The 26,734-nt window shown below is 37.0% G+C and overlaps 1 protein-coding gene and 1 pseudogene across 1 annotated transcript in view; one reads left to right on the forward strand and one right to left on the reverse strand.

Moving 5' to 3' along the window:
* The window catches only part of LOC126457122 (glutamate--cysteine ligase catalytic subunit), a 126,534-nt gene that overhangs the window by 85,720 nt on the left and 14,080 nt on the right, over positions 1–26,734 (forward strand). The window contains exons 9-11 of the mRNA XM_050093179.1: positions 5,028–5,201; positions 15,075–15,256; positions 23,053–23,210. Coding sequence (XP_049949136.1) covers positions 5,028–5,201; positions 15,075–15,256; positions 23,053–23,210 — 514 coding nt within the window. The remainder of the gene's footprint in view (positions 1–5,027; positions 5,202–15,074; positions 15,257–23,052; positions 23,211–26,734) is intronic.
* Positions 1,669–1,792, reverse strand: LOC126458720 (U2 spliceosomal RNA; annotated as a pseudogene).

The following is a 26,734-nucleotide window of genomic DNA, read 5'->3' on the forward strand; positions in this document are numbered from 1 at the left end:
ACTAGTTTGGACAAGAAGAGAATAGAAGCTTTTGAAATGTGGTGCTACAGAAGAATGCTGAAGATTAGATGGGTTGATCACATAACTATGAGGAGGTACTGAATAGGATTGGGGAGAAGAGGAGTTTGTGGCCCAACTTGACTAGAAGAAGGGATCGGTTGGTAGGACATGTTCTGAGGCATCAAGGGATCACCAATTTAGTATTGGAGGGCAGGGTGAAGGGTAAAAATCATAGAGGGAGACCAAGAGATGAATACACCAAGCAGATTCAGAAGGATGTAGGTTGCAGTACATACTGGGACATGAAGAAGCTTGCACAGGATAGAGTAGAATGGAGAGCTGCATCAAACCAGTCTCAGGACTGAAGACCACAACAACAACAACAACTACTACTACTACTACTACTACTACTACTGTGGACGTGCGCTGTCATACTGGCGAGTAGGCTGCCAAGCAAGTCTCAAGGCCCCACCTTCTCTGATAGTGCTGCAAGCCAATAGAAAAACAAAAAAAAATTAACATCTCCTTTCACAAAGAAGACTGTGGAGCTGATGCAGAATGGCATTTTGTTTCATCTTGCTATGGGAAGAATGTGTACGGTGGCATCTGGGGCACACTAAAGTGAGCTGTCACAAAAGGTAGTGTGCAGTGGACCTATGAGAACCAGATCATGACACCTCAAGAAATGTTTAAATTCTGTAAAGAGCAAGTAAAAGAGATTACCTATGTGTTTGTAAAATATGAAGAAATACAATAACTCTACACCAATATCTTGGAGGGAAGATTCAACATTTGTCAGAACATTAAAGGCAGCAGATCTTTTCATTGTTTTATACGTTGGTCTCACTACCTTAAGTGTAAGCTTACATCAACATCCCATGATAGTGAACTTCAACAATGTGGACACCTTGTGCCACTGACACTTCAAAATAAGATCATAGTGGCTTCTTTTTATGGTGAACATTGGTGGATTGCCAAAGTTGATAATATTGACTGTCAAAACCAAGATGTACGTGTTACATTTTAGCACCTACCAGGCACAAGGACCTCGTTTAAAAAAATTGAAAAGGATCAGTTCTGAGTGCCTATTAAAAATGTACTGAAGAAGCTGTCTCCCCTGGAATTTACAACTGCGACAACGAACTTTTAACATAATGGCCAGTGTAAGTTCTTTAATGGCGTGCACATAGAAATAAATATTTGCGCCATTTCCGTATGCCAAAGATATCGCAGGGTTTTATGATTATATCTATGCTGATAGAAAATAGAAGAACAGAAATGGCAATTATTTTATGTAACTCATTTAACTTTTTTTAACCGATCTTGGCATCTGTCGGTCTTCTGAGTTGGTGCGAGAAAGGTATATGTAATCGAATTGTCTCAGTATTGTGTTAAGTAAAAGTTCTTTATGTGGGAGTCACAAGTTTTTCATTCTACTACTAAGCTACAACCTAATCTAATTTCCTTCTCCCGATGCAACGAAGACCCTCATTTTAAAATTCAGCTCTACGGAGAGGACGTTAACTCAAAGAAAAAAAATAGCTACTGCAGCCATGCTGGCTTTGTTGGACATCATTGGGGAAAAAAGGTAAAAACCAAGTTGCGCACCAGAAAACAACAGGAACTAACATTCAGGTAATGTTTCAGAATTGCTGGATAATCGGGCATTAGGAGTCCAATGACTAAAGAAAATACATCACATATCAGTGTGTTATGTATTCGACCTTGCCAGCATTAAGCTGATAAGAACAGATACTACAGTTTGATCTTGGCCAAAAGGCCGAGAAGCGACATATAAGACATGCATCTATACCTGCGTGTGTTTCTGGAAGACAATTTTTGGTGCAGCTTCCCATTAATTAGAGCATATATCTCTCTCCCCAACCAGTGGAGCCCAAACTGAATGAAGATATTTCTCTGTTGTTCAACGAACAATGTAGTAAATATATATATAAAGTACAAGATAATGTAATTAGTCGGCTCATGAAAAAACAATGATCATAAACATTTTTGGGTTACGTAACTGATACACTTTACCCATTAAACCAGATATGGCAGATATTAAGAAATGTATTTTTGACTCATAGTGGTAATTTTTTTCGTAACTTCCCATTGCATCTCAAAGTTGAAATTTACACTGAAGTTTGATATCATGAAGGTCTATTATGTATGTAATTTTCAGATTTTTATGTGGTCCCTTAACAAAAATATTGCACACTAAAGAATGAAAAAATTAAAAAAATCTGTTTTTTAAAATAGTGTGTTTTCTAGTGTGAGCTTCTCACCATTGATAGTCGGTAACATATGACTATACTGTTCAAAAATTGAGTTTTAAATTTGCAACCAATAACTTCGAGCCATTAAAAATATATTAACGAATACATTCAGCTAACTGACTATGGTTTTAATTTATAGTCCAGTGTGTGCTAACCTAAATGCCTCGTATTTGAAAGGTCTGTGGCAACTCATTACTGAATAATTTAAAAAACTGCATATGCTTGTAAATGTGAAAGAATGCTTATGGCCTGGAACAAAAATGGCTGCTGTTTTTAAATGATACAATAAAAATTTTCTAAAAACATTTTTGAGGGAATTCACCCAGCGAATATCAGTTTTTTCTGAGATTCAAACAACCAGTGCTGGACCACTTGGTATGAATTGACCCTTAAGCCTCTGATTATACATATGGCTTAGTTTGATTTTAGCATGCCATTAGTGATACTGATGTTACTGACATGTTTCCATTTCATCATCAGGAATTTACACTGTGTCTCAAGGCTGTTCTAGTAACATAAATTAAAAGACAAAAAGGTCATCATTGGCTGTAATACCATCTGTATTTTATTGCAGATCTAGATTTCAGCTAACAGTGGTGCTGTCATCAGTGTGTTATAGGTACTTGTGTAGGCTCAGCACAGTTGCAATGACACATATTGTAATACAACAATTTTTATGTATCGCTCGGGGCACAGTTATTCCATGTAGTCAAATCTGACAAACTTTTTTGAACTATTTTCAACAAGCTCCATTACAAGATTTGTAATACTACATTGTGTGTGTGTGTGTGTGTGTGTGTGTGTGTGTGTGTGTGTGTGTGTTGTGGTGTAGTGTAATGTTTGTGTTGCATGATGATGATGATGATGATGATAGAAGGGAGAGGGTGAAACCCAGTGCTGGCACACAGCCTACTCGTCATGAATAGCACAAAGAGGACTGCCAAGCTTAACGTCCCCATCTGACGGTTGGATCACCACCAACAGTTTCACGTGCCTTTACTTCATGAGACACTTGGAGATGTTTGGTATTTAAACCAGGACATTGGCACAAAATCTGTTGATCAGGAACTTTACACCACCACTTCTCCTCCCCTTACCATTCAAAAAGTACTGGCAGTGAAAATTTATTACATCACCAGGATTTGAACCGGCTTACCCTGTGTCAAGCGACCTCAGCCATAGAGGCGGGTACCTGATAAATTAAATCAGTTGTTTCCATTGCTTGAGCTGTTCTATAAAACTGTTCCTTAGCAGTAATTAATTTTATTTCTCTCTTCATTAGCGGTAAATCATATTACCTTAAAATAATTTTCATATCCAAAGGTTTTGGTTGGAACTATGTTTTACAGCACACAGCTCCGCATCTTTCAGCTCCTTGATACAAAATTGACCAAAGTAGGATAGCTTCTAGTTTCCACAGTTCATTGTATTCAGATAATCAAAGCAAGTTACAGTAGTTATGTAATAGCAGTCATAGTATCAATGTAATGAGGCAACAATGCTATATTTGCTGTAGAAGTCAGCTTAAAATTCCCTGTGAATGTTATCACTATTTGGTATGAAACACTGTCATTGAGAGTACAACAGTAAGAAGACGCTGATAGTCTTTTAATGGCTGTGCAATGAATGAACCACAGTGTGCTTGCTTTCAGCATTAAATGTATCAAAATAATTGTGTAGCTTACATGGTAGGGGATTTGGAATATGAATGTAAAGCAATTGTTTCCAAAGAAATTGGTAAGATCGGGTGGTAGTAATTTTAAAATCGTTATCAAAACTGAAGGGGCAAAAAGTATGAAAATGGGGAAAGTAATCCTATTAATGGCAGACTAGTAACTTATTGTGAACATAGGATGCAAAATGGCTTCAGTGGACAATGTTTTAGATTATGGGAAACAAAAATTTCAGTATCACAAGTACTGAGTTCTGGTGGTTTTTTATATGTGTCTATAGCTTCAGTGGACAGAACTGATTTTCAATTGTGCCAGTGACAATGCTAGCTCTGGTCAAAGTAAACACAAACAAATAAATTAGGTCATTGGTTCCACAGCTCTTTAGTGTACGCTGGTGCTTGAAAGAAGTATTTCCATTGAAAAGATCTTACTGGTAGTAGCAAAATGAAAGATTAGATTTTATAAATACAACAAACTTCACACACACACACACACACACACACACACACAGTGAGATACTTAAGTGAATCAGTCTATTATGGATAATTGTTAACTCATGTCAGATATCTGAGTGTAACCTATCTTTTGAAGACGTGCTTTTTTTCTTATATATTGTGAAATATTTTTATTTGGAGCATCTTGCATGCATTTCACATTACATACATTTTTGCTCCCCCTCCTTTTCACATTGGGTGGGTTCCACCTTGCTTGAGTTGTAATTGATCAGCTCCCACTTCCCAATCCCCCTAACCAATCTCTCTTTCCTTCCTGAGCAAAGCAATGTTGTTTTGAAAGCTTGAAGTTTTTGCTGTGCTTTACTTGTTTCTGTAGGCAATATTAGGAGCTGTGCCTTTCTGAAAGTGAGTACAGTCTAGTATTTGTGATTTTTAGAAGTTTTCAAAAATTTTGTCATCAGCTCCATGCTAGAAGATTGTAAAAGTCCAGCTATAGCACTTAAGAAAAGTGATATAAAGAAACCAGTTGTATTTTGTTACTAGTTTTATTTTTTGAAATTTGTGGCAAATTTATATTTTGCTGCTTCTTGTGCTTGATTTCTTATTTATTATTTAATTCTCAGGTGGATGAAAATATGCAGAAGGCACAGAAAAGGGATGCAATTAGGAATGAGAAGTTCTGGTTTAGAAAGGATATCACCACTGAAGATTCTCCTACAGTGGCCACGTCTTGTTGTCAGAAAACAGAGTGTAATGTTTATACACAAATGACAATTGATCAGATCATAAATGGGAAGGTGAGAATGTGTTATTGCTATCTTAAATTTTGTAATTTGAAGTCATAAGCAAAAGCCATAATTTGTAAAAGTGTCTGCAAACTGAGGGTAGTCACAACACTTCAGACATGTCATAAGCTTGATTTAGGGCAGAAATAAAGTTGGTGTAGTTCCAAACCATTACGAACCATTAATTTGATAAATGAGAAAAGTATGTCAGGCATGTGAAGTGCTTTTGCTACAACACACATTTAGAACCATATAAATCAGTTCCAACATGCAAACTATCGCTTCAGTTATTGCTAATCTTTGGCTTATGATACCTCTTTTTCTCATGCACTGTCATCCCAAATAGTGCAATATTAAAACAATCCTCTAGAGGTGTATTGTTCATGCAAGGGTGTCATTGCTTTGCACAAGACAGGGTATATTGTATCAATTTCGAAAGGTAGAGATTTTAGGGATTAATGCCCTGTCAATAATGAAACAATTAGAGATGGAGCAGTAGCTTGAGCAGGGTGCAACTTAGTAGAAAATGAACTATGACAGTTTCAAAGAGGCCATCCTGCCACTCACATGAATTGATTGAGAGAAACCACAGAAAACATATATTTGGATGACTGAATAGGGGGATTTCTATTGTGCTTCTCCGACAGTGTCATTTCTCATTGTGATTAGCTGTATTCAGAATTTTATATCACTATGTGAGTTGAAGAATAGTGACAGAAATGAAGAAAATGGAAGAGGAGAAGTAGTGTCAGTAGCAAAATTGTACATCAAGAACATGAAATGATCTAATAAGTGTCTGTGATCAGCTGAAAGTCAGTTATATGCCACCTATCAAGCAAAAGAAAGAAATGTCTTGGCTCCGTCCAACAACCATGCTAAGCCGCAATAAGTGGCAACATTGGCAGCTCACTTCCATGCTCTATTGCATGATAGACACGATGGAGCAAATGATGCAGCAGATGGCTGCAGTAATGAAGGTAACTGCAGAAGCAGCCAAGACGTTAGCTGGTCAACAGTGGGCGGCATATCCCAGCTGCTGTGAGTTTGCACATGTGCAAGCATCACAGTTGGTTGGCCCACTAACCACCACAACTAGCCATCAAGCTTCATCAAACCAGGAAGCAGAAGGGGACCTCCATAAGACACCCACAGTGGAGATGTCGTTAAATTTTGGGTGCTTCAGATAAACGAAGCAATTTGGGAATCTCATTTAAAACTTAAAAAATCTGATTTCTGCTGTTCATTTTCGCACCAGAAGTGCACAGGAGAGCAGATCACTAATGGACAACATATTTATGGGTGATCATTTGATGATTGATATGAATGTGTTTAAAGTCATGAATTGCTTTCTGGCTGTGATGCACAACTAACCAAATACAACTTCTTTGAATACAATGAAGTGATATCATGGAATACAGTTATTGGTGAAAAGACAAGAGAAAGTTTATAGACAGTCTTACGAGAAGCTGACTGGAGTGTTTGTATAGAGTAACAGATTTCAATTCTAAGTTTGATGTATTTATTCCCACCGAAGCAAAATATCTCACATTATTGCTAATATTGCAAGTAAGTCCCTAAATCCTGTTTGTCACTTATATGCAGCATATCCTGTCATACATTTTAGGTTATTATCAAAGGGTATGTTTCCAGACAGACTGAACTATGCTGTACACACACACACACACACACACACACACACACACACACACACACACACACACACAGCTTTACAAGAAAAGCAATAAAACAGAGCCTGAACTCAAGGAAAGTCACATCTAAGCCCTACACTTTTGTGTTATGCATAATAGCAGACATTGGAGATGAAATTGTCATACAGTTGACTAACTTTTCGTGTTTTTTCTCTAATTTCTTGTGATGTCATATTCTGTGGCATGAGTCATTCCCTGTCAGATCAACAAAGGTGCCAACCCGACCCTCTTCGATTTTTCATAAAATTTGATGTGTTCATTGCACATGTCAAGAGAATAAAAAATACCAAATTACAGAATTTTATCACAAGTAAGACAAGAGTAATGGCCCCTTGAAGTTCTAAAAATGTATGGAAAATTTGACAAACATTGCTGTAACATCTGTTCTAATAAAGATAGAACAATGAACCAGGTAATTTTGAAAAGTTCTTGAAACAAGCTTTTCAATGATATGCAGTTTCGTCAGGTTTGAAGAATGTACACAATTAAGGTCAGTGCAGTCACCTGCAAAATTGATGAAAAAAATATGTTTGCTTCTTCATGTTACAGTATATGACAGAGTAAAAAATCGGATTGGGGTGACAAAGGGATTAGGAGATATTAATTTATATACACAGAAATGTGTTTCATTAATGCAAAATAAATTGTATTCAGACTCCAACAATATGACACAAAGCACTGAAAAACGTGTTTATTGTTAAAAAGGTGGTGGTCTAACATAGCACAGTAAGTTAGTACAGTCAACAGCAAGCATTTAAAAGATGCAATGTCACACACTACATCATCTGACCTTCAGTTATGCAAAAGATGATATAGCCATCGCAGCTGAACACATACTTGAAAGGCACAGTAAACAGGTTCAGATTTACAGAAACAAATATGACAAGTGTATCATCTAGACTTACTATGCCTCAGTACTGGGAAGCAACATATAATACTGTTTGTGCATATTTTGGTGAAAGGAAATATGTTTGCCCTGCTACTGTTGTCACATCTACTGTTGTCACATCAAGGAAATGGGATCTCATGAAGCTAGTCAGTGACACTGAAAAAGTTAACACTATTGTGTCATGTTTAAGATATCCTGATATTATAACAAAGGAAATGTGATCATTTGCACAGTTTTCTGGATGTCTATAATAAACAACAAATGGGTGAGTGGTGGCCTGTGCCTTGTTCCTATGAAATCCCTGGACCTAATGCTGCAGGAAAAATGCACAGTTTTCAGCAAAGTCACATATTTCAATGTATTCATTGTCACCAAGTTTTGTAGAAATTGGGAGCATTGGGTGCCTGTGAAGGAGTGCAACAGGAGATTTTTAATTTGTCTGCATAGTTTTCCAAGAAGTCATAACAGATGCTACACATGTCTGGAGAGTTGTTCTATCAGTACATTTTCATAGGTTGTATGTTACTTCATCAATTCCATTTTCATCAAACAAGTTTTTCAGGTGTGTCATGATAGAATGTGTACCTGGGAAGTTTTGACATGTGGGCATCTAGCATTTTGGCTGTGCAGGATAACAAATGACCCAAGCTAGACAGTGTTTGTAGGTGCTAAGTTAACATCACATGTCAACTCCTTTAATCTGGAACCTTCCAACATGAGCTTCACATTTTAGTGAATACTGCAAACTCACTCTCTCTTGGTACCACATGCACCAGCCAAAACACAGTTCTTGGTTCACAAATGGCAGAATTTTGATAGTCCTATTTTCAGTCCTGGATGTTCATCTTGATACACTTAATACAGGTTTCCTGGCACTACTCATTTTTGTTTATGAATCCTAGAAACATTTTCTGTGACAGAAACAAAATCCTTCTTCCCAGTTCAATAGTGGCTTATATTGTCTCTCTTTGTAGAATTCTATGACACCATTAGCGGTTTGTTCAATTGAGACACATTTAGGTCGTGGATTGGGAGTTGCTAAGATACCACATTGTTTGACTAATTGTTTTGCTTTTCTCATTAAATAGTTAGAGGCTCCAAGTTCATTTTCAGTCCTTCAAATGCTCAAACTTTTCAGAAATTTCAGAATTTCAATCTTTCACTGCTTGTGGTGCAGGTACTGAATTTCACTTTCAATTGCATTATCATTTTAGATACAACATGTGTTTCTTAATCTGCGTACTCTTCCACACTAGGTACTTATTTACTTCCGAATACCTCATATGCGTGCTTGAATTTTTTCTGTGCATTTTCTTTCTCTCCCACCTACTTCTTTTGCACTGGGGACTCGCTAAGAGATACCGAACTGTCATTTAATGCATCTAAAACAATTTTTGGGGCTACAAGTGTATCTGACTCACCTAAGAAGCTATGCAGGTTTGTGGTTTCCTCTTGTTTCCATGTAGTTGGGCCAGCCGCAGGCCATTGTCCTTGAGTTAATATTTTTCTACATTTATCACATATTTTGTAGTTTGTTGTTATGCCACTGACCATACCAGCCATCCATATGTGCACTTTATGGAGATTTCTTCCCTGAATGGATTACAGCAATGCATGATGATCTCAAACTCAGTCTTGAAGGTAGATTTGTATATAATTACAATGCACATCATCTTTTGCAGCAACTATCTGTGTACATGTAGCACCCATGCTGCCATCCAATATTTGATAGCTTGATATTGGCCTGCCTACATTGTTACCTTACAGTGTATTCTTATATCATCACCTTTTTTTAACAATAAACATGTTTTTCAGTGCTTTGTGTCATATTTTTGGAGTCTGAATACAATTTATTTTGCATTAATACAACACAGTGCTGTATGTATAAATTAATATCTCTGAAAACAATTCTCATCCCAACTTGATTTTTTAATACACTGTATAGTGTAACAAGGTCAAGGTTAAGGTCACTGATTTTCATTCTCTTGTCATGTGCAATGAGCACACCAAATCTTATGAAAATCGAAGAGGGCCAGGTTGAAAACTGTACTTTTCTGTATTGATTTGTCATGGAATTATTTGCAACTCTTCGCTGCGGAAAAAGTGTTTATTGTGCAGAAGTGCGTAATATTGACTGTATGTTGCATCTAGTTTAGAAACTTTGTAGACACCTCTTCAAACAGTTAAGGATACCAACATCATCACCACACATTACATTATTTTATTCCTTGAATTGTAATGCTTTGAAAAGTTTCATCAAAATTGGTAAATTTGATTAATTAATTTCTTCCACTGTTCAAAATTTATCTGCATGTTTTCTGTTAGGTTGAGGTTGTGCAGTGACTCTGCCATGTTTGTCTTCGAGCAGAGTGCAAGAACACATCATTAGTAACCTGTTTTCCCAGTGCCACTGACTTGATAGATTTTGTTAAACTTGTCTCGGTGTCAAGACTGTTCAGGATTGAAAAGCAATTTGTGCACTGGTACCTCATAGTAATGCAAGATGTCTCATTTCTATTCTGTCAGTATATGCATGATGTTATAGCATTTGAAAATGTAAACTGTATGGTATGGAGGAATACCTTGTAAGATTACATACAGAATATTTGTATTTAGATTATATTAGGTATACTTTTTGTTCCATGGATTCTTAATGAGGAGGCCCTCAAGGAAGTAGATTAAATGACATGTCTTTTGATAATGATATTTTCTACAGAACCATCGTAGGTTTTCAAAAAGAGATAATAAAGCAAGAATCCAGGTAGTTTTATTTGTTGGAGATTGCTTGTACAGACGAATGTGTTAATAGAGTACATAAGATGACCAATGAGCAAAATTTCTTTCTTTTGGCCTTCAGTGTCAGGTGTGATTGATGGAGTGGAGTGTTGTGAATTTGTAATTTTCAGTTACATCTGGGACAGCACCATCCAGTGGCATCACAGGTATAATGCAGGATATTTTATAATATTACTTAATAACTGTCAGTTCTTCTCATTTGTAATGTGAATATACAGCACAACACTTATTAAAAAGAAAACCTACATGATATTACAGTTTTGGATCTCTCATCCCCACTTCCACCCCACCAGAGTAATTCGTTTCTCATCATTTTCCATTCATGGATGTTGGTAGAAAAATGAAACAAAGCTTCCCTCATAGAAGTCGTGGAATTCTTTCAATGAATAATACTGCATTGTTTCATCACACATTTTGTGAAGATCTATCTCCAGATTACTACTGACTGTAACAATTACATGCTTGTGATCTAAGCAGTTGATATTGATACCTTTTATTCAATTTTAAACTATGCATTATATTTGTTTATGCTTTGTCAACTGCTGGTTATTATATTGAACTCGACATTTCCCATTTCACAAAAATTGTCAATAAATTCTGAATGGTGTTTTGAATGGTCTTGGAGACCTTTCTGCACTGTTTACTTATTTATAAGTACTATTAACAGCACAAGTCTTCACAAAATTGAGGAAGCCATAGTTTACTTGATGTTTGTTTCTGGTGAAAGCCCTTGTTTTCTAAATGATGTTAAAGAGTTCTGTCTCTCAATAAATTCTTAGCCCAGTTCTGTTGGTCAGAATTATTGTAAGCATCTTTTGTGTATCAATGGAAGAATGAATAGCTGGATATACAAACAAGCTACACCAGGTGAAGCCTACAATGAGGCCAAGGCAGATATAATTACAGTTACTCAGCTGGAAAGAAGTGATCCTAACAAGACGAAAGAGTATGGCCCTCCATTATGACATGAAAAAAATCGAACAATGGAAAATCCAGGATGGAATGTAACATCCCATCTCCTACATGGAGAAGAAACTCCAACTTGTGGTGCTTCTGACATGTTGGGTATTTTGCACAACGTCTTGTCTGATTTTGTGGTCTCTTCAGGGGGTGGGGTTGAAACAGCAGAAATTTGCCAGCTTAGCGACTGCAACTTTGAGTTGAATGTGCAAATAGTTTTTTAAAGTTTTCCATGTTACCTCGTATTTTACCCAAATTATTAGGTACAACTAGAATATTAGTTTCAGAGTGGCTGGTTGAATAGGAGTTGCTTCATTTTCAACTTTTTGATGTACTAACCTATATCCAATTTATGTTTACGGTGCTTCATCTGATCATTGTAGACTTCGCATGGAAGACAAAAATAAATTGTGCCTTTCCACACTGCAGTTTGTAAGATCTAGAACAGTGGTTCTGAACCTGGTCTATACCACCCACTAATTAATGATATGAATTAATAGAGGGAAACATTCCACATGGGAAAAATATATCTAAAAACAAAGATGATGTGACTTACCAAACGAAAGTGCTGGCACATCGATAGACACACAAACAAACACAAACATACACACAAAATTCTAGCTTTCGCAACCAACGGTTGCTTCATCAGGAAAGAGGGAAGGAGGAGGAAAGATGAAAGGATGTGGGTTTTAAGGGAGAGGGTAAGGAGTCATTCCAATCCCGGGAGCGGAAAGACTTACCTTAGGGGGAAAAAAGGACGGGTATACACTAGCGCGCACACACACACATATCCATCCACACATATACAGACACAAGCAGACATATTTAAAGACAAAAAATATGTCTGCTTGTGTCTGTATATGTGTGGATGGATATGTATGTGTGTGTGTGTGCGCGAGTGTATACCCGTCCTTTTTTCCCCCTAAGGTAAGTCTTTCCGCTCCCGGGATTGGAATAACTCCTTACCCTCTCCCTTAAAACCCACATCCTTTCATCTTTCCTCCTCCTTCCCTCTTTCCTGACGAAGCAACCGTTGGTTGCGAAAGCTAGAATTTTGTGTGTATGTTTGTGTTTGTTTGTGTGTCTATTGACGTGCCAGCGCTTTCGTTTGGTAAGTCACATCATCTTTGTTTTTAGATATATTCCACCCACTAATTATTATTATTATTATTATTATTATTATTATTATTATTATGTGCTTTAATAAAGTTACTTCCTACTTTATAGGTCACAACTACTGTGGAACTGGTGGGCAGTTAGAACATTTTATTACTAACAGAGGTACTAAAGTGGGTGGTACATGAAAATGGTTGACTATGCCTGACTGACATGGTTAAAATAATTTTGTGTTTTGTTTGAAGCTATTTATATAAGTTAAAAGCACAACATGATGGAGGAGGGTGATAATGATATTTATGTTCAAAAAATAAGATTTAATTTGTTGCATATGAGGTTCAGTGAATATTGCTTCTAAAATTCCATTTGAGTTGATGGTTTGGACAGTTCTGCAATACTTGCACAAGATTTGTCATGTTTCCATTAACACTATCTCCTATATTTCTGTTCTCACTGCATCCTGGAATTTTAAACGGAGCTCTCATTAGGTTAGGCAGTGTTGATCTCAGGGCATCACTTATGACAGGCACTATGTTAGTTGCCACCTGCCACATATGACTGTCGCCAGTCATAAAGTGTAGTGCCACAGTGGGCTCACATTCAGGAGGATGGCTATTTAGTTCTCTCTATAGCTATCCAGGTACAGGTTTTCCATAGTTTCCCGTGCATCACATAAAGCAAATGCTGTGATGATTCCTTTGAAAAGGACATAACAAATTTCCTTCCAGATCTTTTCCCCAACCTGAACTTGTGCTCTGTTGCTGATGGCCAACTTGTCAATAGGACGCTAACATCTTCATTTTCTTTGCTTAGATTCTCTTGCGAACTATTTTGTCATTGATATCACATAGCCTGGGACTGACACACAGATTTCTGCTTGCCATTAACATTGTCAGCATTGTTTGCTGCAACAATGTGATTAGCTGCTGTAAGAATGTGTTAATACTGTTTGCCGAAGACATCCAAAGTGAAGTGAATATTCACCATTGAAGATTTGAACATACTTAGTTATCCTTCTTCAGACATCCATTCATTACTGAAATTGCTGAAAGTTGTGTGAGTTTAACTAGCAAAATCCTCAGAATTTTATATAAAATATTGAATTTCATTTTGAAATAATGGAGTTCAGTTTAGTTACACATATCTTTTAAATAGCTCCATATGTGTCATGGAATTTAAATTAGGTTTATTTGTTAATGATGTAACCACTCATTGCTTAAGCGAAGAGTAAATGTATTTCTGGATGTTACAAAGTAGTTTTGATTGTTCTGTAATTGGGAAGGATTAGCCACCATTTTCTTCATTTTTTTAATTAGCTGCATACTGCAAGATCCATCGTAGCTGAAAATCTACTATGTTATATTCCTGTACATTATTTTGTACAGAAAAAATGTTTCCTTTTTTAAATTGTTTCTCATCAAAAATATATCGGTACACTGCTGATCTTTGGCACTAGAAAGAAAAAAAATTCCATATTCTATGAGATATGCACCCAGTTACTTAATAGCAAATGAAGTGGCTGTACTAATGGGAACATGTGTGTCTCAATGGTTTCTTGAGTAAGTGCCAGACTACAAATCCAAAGATCCTGTGATTTGCCCCTAGTTGATCTTATGGCCGTTTTTTCTGTCACTTCTTCTTTCATCTCTGGCAGTGATTTGCCAGTGTGAAAAATACCCTGATGCACCATTGTTCAGATTACATGTTTAACTGCAGTTCCTCATATTATTGATTGGGAAAGTCATTTCATAGGCTAGAGGAAGGCAAAAGCAAACTACCTCCAAAAGGACCATGCGTAGTAAAGTGCTGTGGTGTTCAAACCTTTTAATTGAGGAAACCTTTATGTAAGTGGGCATAGCTCAATAGATATTACCTCAAATTTTAGTACTGCTGTTGGCTGTGGTAGAGTTGCTGTTTCTAGTGTTCATTACTCATAGCTGAGATGACTCACTTTGCATTTGAATAGTTTTGGCTTCACTTTTAGGTTGTGAATGACTGAACTTTCTGTGAAAGAGTCTGACAAATTTTGATTTCTATCTCCTACAATACAGGGAACCTGCTTATCTTTTAATGACAGAAAACCCTTTATGCTACAATGGGCAGTCTCTTATTGTAGTTGCTGTTGTTGTAAAGTGTATGGCGTTTATTTATCTCAGTGCCAGCCATATTACCATTTTAAATACTTACCTCTGGAAGTTATATATTCTGACTTGTATAATGAATTCTTGTTGAGGGCAAGAACAAAGTGAAATGAACATTCTCTTATATTCCAACTGTAATTAACTTTCATAATAATGGGAAACAAAGATGTGTCCATACAATTAGTGATACTGATTTAAATGATGTTTAATTTTGAGCGGTAAATTGAGCCTCAGATTACTTTCAATCTGTAAAAAATGTTCTTTTATTTCATAGGATGGTGAATTTCCTGGCTTGATTCCACTGATTAACAGTTACTTAAGTGGTATGGATGTTGATGCAGATACACATTGTACAATCCAGCAGTATTTGAAGTTAATACAGCGGAGAGCCTCAGGTGAATTACTCACTACTGCAGCATGGATGAGGAAGTTTGTACGCACACATCCTGATTATAAGTAAGTCCACATAGAAAGAAAAATAACACATTTTCTACTTGGAGAAAGACATATAGTGAAGCTGTACTTAGTATTCAATGAAAATTTCAAGTAGTACAAGAAGTCACAGTGGAATTCTGTAGGACAATATATTTTGAAATGCAAAATTTATTCTTCGTACCAAAAGTTATTTTGCAGGTTGCAATGTCCACATATGGAAAAGAGGTGTGTACCGGAAGCAGTAGTTTAGTGGTCACTGCATATAGGTTCCGAAATTAATACAAATAAGGAGGTGAAAATGAACACAATAAATAACTTCATGTGGAGAAAAAATGCTCAGACTGTGATGGGATGCTCTTGAGACCATAGGGAGAGTCTCCAGAAGATGTACAAGTAGGGACAAAAAAAGTTGAAGCAGAAATTTTGTGCTTTTATGCCATGTGGCGAGCCCTTTCTTTTCCATTGCAGTCTTTCTGGAAAAAGTGACTGTAGATTTGTAAGGTTGGCAGTGTTACATACCAGGTGTAGATGTATGAAACCAGAATTTGGTTGCAATAATTACTCGTCTGTGTTTGAAACTGATAAAAACAACATTTTATTCAAAATAATCTCCATTGTTATTGTACATTTCTCCCACGTCTCTGGCAGGCTATGAATGCCATGGTAAAAAAAAAAAAAAAAAAAAGTTCTTCTTTTGAAGCTAACCAATCAGTGAGCCATTTTCGTACATTTTAATACGAATTTAAGTGTTGTTCAGTGAGAGCATGCCCCAGTGATGCAAACAGATGATAATTGGACAGAGCCAAGTCTGGAGAATAAACTGCATGCCCTAGTATTTCCCAATTGAATGCTTCGATTGTTTCCCTGACCCGTTTTGCTGTGTGTGATGGGGCATTATCATGAAGCAATATGACTTCATGTTGCCTTTTTCCACATTCCAGTCGTTTTTCATGTACTGCTCAGTTTAAATCGATCATTTGCTGTTGGTAGCAATCAGAAAATGGTTTCAACAGGTTTTAGCAGCTCATAATAGATGACACTCTTCTGATTGCACCAAACAAAGAGCTTTGTCTTCTTTCTAAAGCAATTTGGTCTTGTAGTGGATGTTGACGGTTTGCCTGGATCCACTCATGATTTACGACGCTTAGGGTTCTCAAAATATATCCATTTTTCATCACCCGTCACCATTCGGTGCGGAAACTACTTTCTTTTGTACCTGGCGAGCAGTATTTCACGAGTGGTCTTTCAATTTGCTTGCTGTCGTTCATTCAGTTCATGCAGAACCCATTTTCCCACTTTCTGCACCTTTCCCACAGCTTTCAATCAAAGAGAAATGGCTTTCTGCATCACAATCAATTGTTCTGCTAGTTTCTGTTGAGTTTGAGTAACATCTTCATCCAATAAGGCCTGCAATTCGTTGTCTTTGAACTTTATTGATGGTTTCTCATATAAAAATCACCACTTTTGAATTTTTTGAACCACATGAAACACTGTTTTTTCTCAAGAGTATGTTCACCGAAAGCTTAGACAAGCATTCTATGCGATACTGCAGCAGTTTTCTTCAAATGATAACAGAAAACCAATGCTGTCCGCAAATCGTAGTTCACAGGCACAAAACTCAACAGGTTTACGGGTCTGAGACAGATACCAATGTATGGAACTTGGGTTACTGTTTGTTGACATTCGTCATCAGCCATTACAGGAAGTGCATGGCACTGCAGATGCGGTCTCATGGGCCCTACACTGATGACTAGCGCCATCTATAGGGAAATTCCGGCTTTGTACTTCTACATCTGGTATTCAGTGTGAGCTGTGCATTGCATTCTATTTTTGGAAAAGTGTGTGTGTGTGTGTGTTTGTGCACACGTGCGCACACTGCTTTTACTTTAAATAATGTCTTTTGGTTGGTACTGTGTCACATAAAGTCCTGATGAACTGTAGTTGCATATTAAGAGTAGTCTTGGTGTAGATTAATTTTGACTGCAGTAATTGTTTATTTCAATTCTAATCCTTCTAATTCAACTCTATTAGACTTGTGCTACTGAATGAGACGGCAGAGTGATAAAACACTAGATTTGCGTTTAAGAGGAGAGTAGTGCAAATCCCTACCTGGACATCAAGGTTTAGGTATTCTATGCTGTCCCGAAAATTCATTAAGGCAAGTGCTGTGGTGATTCCTTTGAAATGGACTTTCATGATTTCCTTCCCTTCCCCACTCAAGCTTGTATTCTCATCTCTAATGTCCTTGTTGATGAGCTGTTATACCTTCATCTGATCCTTCTTCCCTTCCTTCCTTCCTTCCACACTTGTGCTATGGCTTTGACAAAATAATTCAACAAACATTATAAGAAAAGGAAGATTAGGGTTTAGCATCCTGTTTGTGGTGACTGTGCATTTTTATTGAGCTCTTTCTTCACATAGTCATCTCAGAAATGACTACTAGACAACCCATTTTCTTTAGGAACAAACAAACATTTTGGTCTCGTACTATCAGGCAATGAGGTGCAATGTGTGAGGGCATGCTGAAATGCATCTGAATTTTTTTAAATGTGAAAACTCTTACTGCTTTTAAAATAAATAAAAAATTGTATTTATTTCTCAACTTAGTCACTGTGGTGATGAACATGTTTCTCCCGGTTAGAGACCAGATTGTTGGTACCATCACAGCAAAATGTTTGACTTTGTTGATGGAGACACAGCTTCACTTTTGCTTGCACCATTTCATCATTATCAAAGTGAAGTCCTTGAGCGTGTTCTCTGTTTTGGAAACAGATGGATATTGGATGGGGCCAAGGTAGGACTGTATGGAGGATGATTGATGACAGCTGTTACATCTGCAACAATACAACACCTTGAGTTCACTGTCAAGTGTGGTCTAGTATTGTGCTGAAGGAGAGGCTGCTCCCTGTATTGACGAGCTCCTCGAATCCAAAACTCAATTACAGCACTCTGTTTCCCACACACCAAATAGTGGCATTACACATTGCCATGTTACATGCTGCAATCTGGAGTTATGTAGCAGCAGAGGACTGCAGAGCTGTAGACAAGAATAATAAGGATGTAGAATGTTAATAACTTTGTTTTTCTTAACCAAGTGGGCACACTGGTTTTCATAACACAAGCAGGTGCGTGAAGTACTTTTTACACATGTAAAGAATAGTGCTCTTTATATTACTGAGAGGTAAACATGTAAGAGCAAAGTCATTCATTAAACAGTGATAAAATAAACTTGCATAAAATGCGCTAAAGCTCTGTTCAATTAAACAATAATGAAATAAACTTTAATTATATCACTTTGTTGCCATGGACAGCTGTTACCCCACACTAAAGATCCAATTGAAGCATAAGATTCCAGCATAAGATCCCAGTCAACTGCTTATTTGATTCTTCATTATCTTGTAGACAACTGCCTCAGTGTGGGATTGTCAATTTGTATAATAATAATAATAGCAATAATGAACCCTATGCCCGCCCACAATGGTAACGACACTGCTAGCCAACTGGAAAATGATTTAAATCCAAATAGAGGTGTTTTGCAGGATATGCTTCCTGCAACCACCCTAGAAGGAAAACAAAGACAGAGGATGAGATGGTCAGATGAAGTTAACCGACACCTCATGTTCTGTTATTACCAAGCAACAAACCTAGGAACCAACACAACTGGATACAGATCACAAGTATACACAACATTTATTACCAGATACCCAGAATTAAAATTTTTAACAGAACAACGACTAGCTGATCAGATCCGTGTAATAATCAAAAATAACAGGATACCCCAGTCAGAATTAGAAAACGTCAAACAACAAGTACAACAAATACTAGAACAAAATAATGTGCAATCAGAAGAAGAAGAAAATACAGTAATGGACTCAAACATTCCAGAGCAAACAAACGAAGAACAACACGCATCAATTAAACAATCAGAGGAAAACGAAATCTTAAGACAGCCACCAGAACAAGCACAAATAGAACACGAAGTGACACACATGTTAGATATAGAAGAAAAATTTCAGCTGACATATATAGAATACAAAGACACAGATACAGACATTAGACCATTCTTGCATAGACCGCCAAATAACTCACAAGTCGAAACAATAATAAAAACTATCAACACAATCATACACAACAAAATAAATGAAAACACAACTATGGAAGAGTTACAACTACTAGTTTATATAGGTGCACTCACTACACTAAATATACACACTAGGCAGAGATCAGAACCAACCCACACACAGAAGAAACCCACAAAACCAGCATGGCAACACAGGCTACAGATCAGAATAGAAAAACTGAGAAAAGACATTGGACAGCTAATACAATTTATAAGAAATGAAATGTCAGATAAAAAACGAAAAAGGTTAGGTAAAATCTCACAACAAGAAGTGATAAAGCATTAGATGAAAAGAAGCAGAAATTACAAGCATTGGCCAAACGACTTAGAAGATACATAAAAAGTGAAAATAGAAGGAAACAAAACCAAACATTCAACACAAACCAAAGGAAATTTTACCAGACAATAGATAACACACACATTAAAATAGACAATCCACCAAACATAACAGACATGGAACCCTTCTGGAGCAACATATGGTCAAACCCGGTACAACATAACAGGCATGCTCGGTGGATACAAGCAGAAACAGACACATACAAGATGATACAACAAATGCCTGAAGTGATAATTTTGCAACATGAAGTCACCCAAGCAATTAATTCTACTCACACTTGGAAAGCCCCTGGAAAAGATAAAGTAGCAAATTTCTGGCTAAAGAAGTTCACCTCAACACATTCACATCTAACTAAATTATTTAACAGTTACATTGCAGACCCATACACATTCCCTGATACACTTACACATGGAATAACTTATCTGAAACCTAAAGATCAAGCAGACACAGCAAACCCAGCTAAATATCGCCCCATAACATGCCTACCAACAATATACAAAATATTAACTTCAGTCATTACACAAAAATTAATGACACATACAACACAGAACAAAATTATAAATGAAGAACAAAAAGGGTGTTGCAAAGGAGCACGAGGATGTAAAGAGCAACTGATAATAGATGCAGAGGTGACATATCAAGCTAAAACTCAACAAAGGTCGCTACACTATGCATACATTGATTACCAAAAAGCTTTTGATAGTGTACCCCACTCATGGTTACTACAGATATTGGAAATATACAAAGTAGATCCTAAATTGATACAGTTCTTAAACATAGTAATGAAAAATTGGAAGACCACACTTAATATCCAAACAAATTCAAATAATCTCACATCACAGCCAATACAGATTAAGTGTGGAATATACCAAGGAGACTCATTAAGTCCTTTCTGGTTCTGCCTTGCTCTGAACCCACTATCCAACATGCTAAATAATACAAATTATGGATACAATATTACTGGAACATACCAACACAAAATCACACATTTGCTATACATGGATGATCTAAAACTACTGGCAGCAACAAATCAGCAACTCAACCAATTACTAAAGTTAATAAAAGTATTCAGCAGTGATATAAATATGGCTTTTGGAACAGACAGATGTAAGAAAAATAGCATAATCAAGGGAAAACACACTAAACAAGAAGATTACATATTGGATAACCACAGCGACTGCATAGAAGCGATGGAAAAAACAGATGCCTATAAATATCTAGGATACAGACAAAAAATAGGAATAGATAATACAAATATTAAAGAAGAACTAAAAGAAAAATATAGACAAAGACTAACAAAAATACTGAAAACAGAATTGACAGCAAGAATCAAGACAAAAGCTATAAATACTTACGCTATACCAGTATTGACCTACTCATTTGGAGTAGTGAAATGGAGTAACACAGACCTAGAAGCACTCAATACACTTACACGATCACAATGCCACAAATATAGAATACATCACATACATTCAGCAACAGAAAGATTCACATTAAGCAGAAAGGAAGGAGGAAGGGGATTTATTGACATAAAAAACCTACATTATGGACAGGTAGACAATTTAAGAAAATTCTTTATAGAACGAGTAGAAACTAGCAAAATACACAAAGCAATCATTAATATAAATACATCGGCTACACCACTGCAATTTCATACCCACTTCTACAGCCCTTTAGATCACATAACATCAACAGATACGAAGAAAGTAAATTGGAAAAAGAAAACGCTACATGGCAAGCACCCGTATCACCTAACACAGCCACACATCGATCAAGACGCATCCAACACATGGCTAAGAAAAGGCAATATATACAGTGAGACAGAAGGATTCATGATTGTAATACAGGGTCAAACAATAGACACCACATATTATAGCAAGCATATTATTAAAGATCACAATACCACAACAGATAAATGCAGACTTTGCAAACAACAAATAGAAACAGTAGATCACATCACAAGCGGATGTACAATACTAGCAAATACAGAATACCCCAGAAGACATGACAATGTAGCAAAAATAATACATCAACAACTTGCCATACAACATAAACTAATAAAACAACACGTTCCCACATACAAGTATGCACCACAAAATGTACTGGAGAATGATGAATACAAATTATACTGGAACAGAACCATTATAACAGATAAAACAGCAACACATAACAAACCTGACATCATACTCACCAATAAAAAGAAGAAATTAACACAACTAATCGAAATATCCATACCCAATACAACAAATATACAAAAGAAAACAGGAGAGAAAATTGAAAAATACATCCAACTGGCTGAGGAAGTCAAGGACATGTGGCATCAGGATAAAGTTGACATTATACCGATTACACTATCAACTACAGGAGTCATACCACACAATATCCACCAGTACATCAACGCAATACAGCTACATCCAAACTTATATAGACAACTACAGAAATCTGTAATGATTGATACATGTTCAATTACTCAAAAGTTCCTAAATGCAATGTAACATATACCGTACAGTTAAAAGGAAGTCATGCTTGATCAAGGTCCACGTCACTTTCCATTTTTAACCAGACCTAAGGTCTGAGAAAGGAAAGAAGATAATAATAATAATAATTGGTGCACTTTATACCCAGGCACACTTGGTCGAGGGTTAAAAAGCTTCAAGTTTTCACAAGAAAATTCCGAAGCATTGCTTTTCAGCATTCCCTAATAAAGATTATTTTGTTGAACAGAAATATTTATGTATAAGGAAGCAGTAGGACGTGTTGCACCATTAAATGAATCTGCAAGGACCAGGAAGCTACTTGTTAGTAGTGATTTTATTATATGACATGTTGTATAATATCTGTTTGGAAGCAGTGTGTGATGTGCAAGACCATACTTGTGTACATTTGACACGTGTTTGGAAATAAGTAAAAGTCCCTGCGTAACATGAAACAGATTTCAAATGTGAAACATACCTCAGCAACACTTATTTGAAAATGGCTTAAGGCCAAAACTGGCCAGTAAAGTGAAATATATACATGGTGCAATTAAGGCAGTTTGTGTTACAAAACTGACTGCCTACAGTGGTTTTAAAACAGCTTCATCGTTTAGAAGTCAGTGCTGTGTTATATTTTAGTTTCCAGCACATCATCAGATTGTGACTATTGAGTACTTGCATTGCCTAAAAATGTTCTAATTCATTTTTTCGGTCACTCTCACTCTGAGTTAAGCCCCTATTTGAGTAAAAAATGGTTCTCAGACAATAATTAAAAAAAGATTTGATTGGAAATAAAATAAATTATTAGTGCAATAGTTGAATTGATTACGCAGAAAGCAAGTTTGTTGCAGAAAATAACATTTCAACATTTGATTTTTGTCTCCAGGTTTGATTCTGTTGTGTCAGAGAAGATAAACTATGATCTGCTAAAGACACTTTATGGCATTCAACGAGGAGAAATTTCCTGTCCAGAATTGCTGGGAACAAGCACTCAGTCAAAAACTCAAGACTCAATACCTGTAGTTCTGGAAAGAGCTGAAAATGGTAAGCGTAAGTGGTAAAAATTAACTAAGGAAAGCAAATTTTGCTCCGAAACTGATTGCTTCAGTATAGAGTTCATTCACATTCCTTATTGATGTTTGTTGTGCTATCACAAAATGAAGCATCAGTTTTACTGTGTTATTAACTGGACATTGTACCCTAATCTTCTTCTTTCTTTACTTTCATTTAGTAGTTTCTGAAAATATTGGAGCTTTAGCATTTTTTGTTGGCTTCTTTTTCATTCTTATTATCTCTACTTTGCCATATTTTATTAATTACCATTTTTTAAAGTTTGGGATCTTTTTCTTATTTGAAGGATATCAGAGTGTCAGAATTGGTATTCTACTTAATTAAATTCCCATCAGATTAAGAATTACTAAAACTGATAAGATCAATGATACTGACTTAATTGCTGCGTAGGTCTAATTTGTTTTCACTGCGGGTAAAATTTTGGAGGGGGGAGGGGGGGGGCAGAGTAGTCATTGTATATCAGTATTGTTGTTTGGGAATGAAATCTTAAATTTGCACTTTCTTGTCTGTGTATTTGGGAAGGTCCTTGCATTTGAATGATGTGAATTGTTGCATATGGATGGCTCACACATCTGCCTTTGAAGGAGAGATGCTCAGACATTTTGAAGCAGATCCAAGTAGAACTTCTCACTGTTGTTGTTTTAGTCATCTTGAATCTGAAGACCCATTTGCTGCGGCTTTTCGTGAAAGTCTATGCTGTGCCTGTCTCTTCATCTCTGCTTAAATACTGCAACCTACCTCTACTTGAACATGCTTACTGCAGTCAAGTCCTGTTCTTCCTCTGCTGTTCTGGCTCCACCCCCCCCCCCCCCCCCTCCCACAGTTCCCAGTTCCCTGCATTACCACATTAAATATTCCTTGATGCCTCAGCATAGTCCTGCAACCAATTCCTTCTTTTAGTCAAGATATGCTATAAAACTCTTTTTCTCCTCAAATTAATTCAATTCCCCTTCATTGGTAGTTAGATCTACCCATCTAATCTTCAGAATTCTTCTGTAACACCACACTTCAAAAGATTCTGTTTCCTTCATGTCTATACTATCATCCACGTTTCACTTCCATATACGCTGAAGCGCCAAAGAAACTGGTATAACCATACATATTCAAATACAGAGATATGTGATCATGCAGAATACGGTGCTGCACTCGGCAACACCTATATAAGTCAACAAGTGTTTGGTGCAGTTATTAGATCAGCTACTGCTGCTACAATGGAAAGTTATCAAGATTTAAGTGAGTTAGAACATGGTGTTGCAGTCAGTGCACAAGCGATGGGACACAGCATCTCCGATGCAGCAAGGAAGTGGGGATTTTCCTGTATGACCACTTAACAAGTGTACTGTGAATATCAGGAATCTGGTAAAACATCAAATCTCCATCATTACTGTGGTTGGAAAAAGATCCTGTAAGAACGGGACCAACAGTGACTGAAGAGAATCGTTTAATATAACAGAAGTGCAACCCTTCCGCAAGTTGCTGCAAATTTCAATGCTGGGCCATCTACAAGTGTAGCATGCAGACCATTCATTGAAACATCATCAATATGGGCTTTTGGAGTCAAAGGCCCACTCGTGTACCCTTGATGACTGCACAGCACAAAGCTTTACACCTCACATGGGCCCATCAACACTGACATTGGGCTGTTGATGGAAACGTGTTGCCTGGTTGGACGAGTCACGTTTGAAATTGTATCTAGTGGGTGGACGTGTATGGGTATGGAGACAACCTCATAAGTCCATGGACCCTCCGTGTCAGCAGGGGACTGTTCAAGTTGGTGGAGGCTTTGTGGTGGTGTGGGGCATGTGCAGTTTGAGTGATAGGGGCCTGTAATACATCTAGATACAACTCTGATGGGCGACACATACGTAAGGATCCTGTCTGATCATCTGCATCCATTCATGTCCATTGTGCATACCAAGTGACTTGGGCAATTCCAGCAGGACAATGCGACACCCCACACATCCAGAATTGCTACAGTGTGGCTCCAGGAACACTCTTCTGAGTTTAAACACTTCCTCTGGCCACCAAACTCCCCAGGCATGAACAGTATTGAGCATATCTGGGATGCCTTGCAATGTGCTATGCAGAAGAGATCTCCACCCCCTTGTACTCTTAACATATTTATGCACAGCCCTGCGGGATTGATGGTGTCAATTCCCCCGAGCACTACTTCAGACATTAGTTCAGTCCATACCATGTCGTGTTGCAGCACTTCTGCTTGCTTGTGGGGGCTCTACAAGATACTAGACAGCTTTACCAGTTTCTTTGACTCTTCATTGTAGAACTACACTCTGACATACTTTCAAAAAGGAGTTTCTGAAAGTTATGTTTAATATTAACAAATTTCTCATTTTCAGTAACTTCCCATAACCTTCTCACTCAGGCCATCAACAGTTATTGTGTTGCCCAAATAGCACAATTCATCTATTACTTTTGTGTATCATTTCCTAATTTTCTAATACTAATTTCCTTAGTGTGGCCTGATCTAATCCGGCTACACTTTATTATCCTTTTTTTACTTTTGGTTATGTCTCTCAAGACACTATTATGTGCAACTGATAAAGTCAATGTCATTGGTAAACAATAAGGTTCTTATTTATTCTCCCTGCGATTTAATCTTTTTTTTAAATTTCGCCTTTGTTTCCTTTACTCTTTGCTTTATGTGTAGATGGAACAACATGGAGCATTTGCTATAACCCTGCCTCCACCCTCAGTTTCTGCCACCCTTTTATATACTTCAACTCTAATTACAGTCGGCTTTCTGCATGAATTCTAAATAGCCTTTCACTGCTATCTGTATAATTTTTAGTGTATTCCAGTCACAATATGAAATAGCTATTTATAAATGCTGTAAATATGGGTTTGCCTTTCTTCAATCTGTCTGGTAAGATAAGTCCTGGTATCATTATTTATCTGCATGTTCCTACATTTCTATGGAATCCAAACTGATCTTCCCCAGGTCACCGTATACCAGTTTTTCCATCCTTCTCTAGATAATTTGGAGCCATGACTTTTTAAACCTATGGTTTGGTAAATTGAACACTTGTCATCAGCTGTTTTCTTTGGTTTCTGGGTTATTAAGTTCATTTTAAAGTCTGATGATATTTCACCAGTTTCAAATGTTGTCTGTTCTAGGTGCCTTGTTTCAACTTACATCCTTTGTACGAGCCATGTATATCTTCCTTTGACCTTTTAGCCTTCTCTCCTTTGCTTAGTACTGGGTTGCCATGAGAGCTCTTGATCGTTATCCGCCTGCCTCTCTTTTCTCCAGACATTTCTTTGATTTTCCTGTCAGTGACATCTGTATTTCCTACAGTTGTGCAAGCTTCTAACGCTTTGCGTTTTTTGCTTTAGTCATTCTTGCTTTGTCGCCTTGCATTTTATGTCAGACAAATTTTTTAGAGATCTGTATTCCATTTTGTGTGCTTCTTTTTACATTTTTGCATTTTCTCCTTCTGTCAGTTACACTTAACATCTTGTGCGTTGTCAAAGGATTC

Source organism: Schistocerca serialis, chromosome 2, assembly GCF_023864345.2.
Source record: "Schistocerca serialis cubense isolate TAMUIC-IGC-003099 chromosome 2, iqSchSeri2.2, whole genome shotgun sequence".
Lineage (NCBI taxonomy): Eukaryota > Metazoa > Arthropoda > Insecta > Orthoptera > Acrididae > Schistocerca > Schistocerca serialis.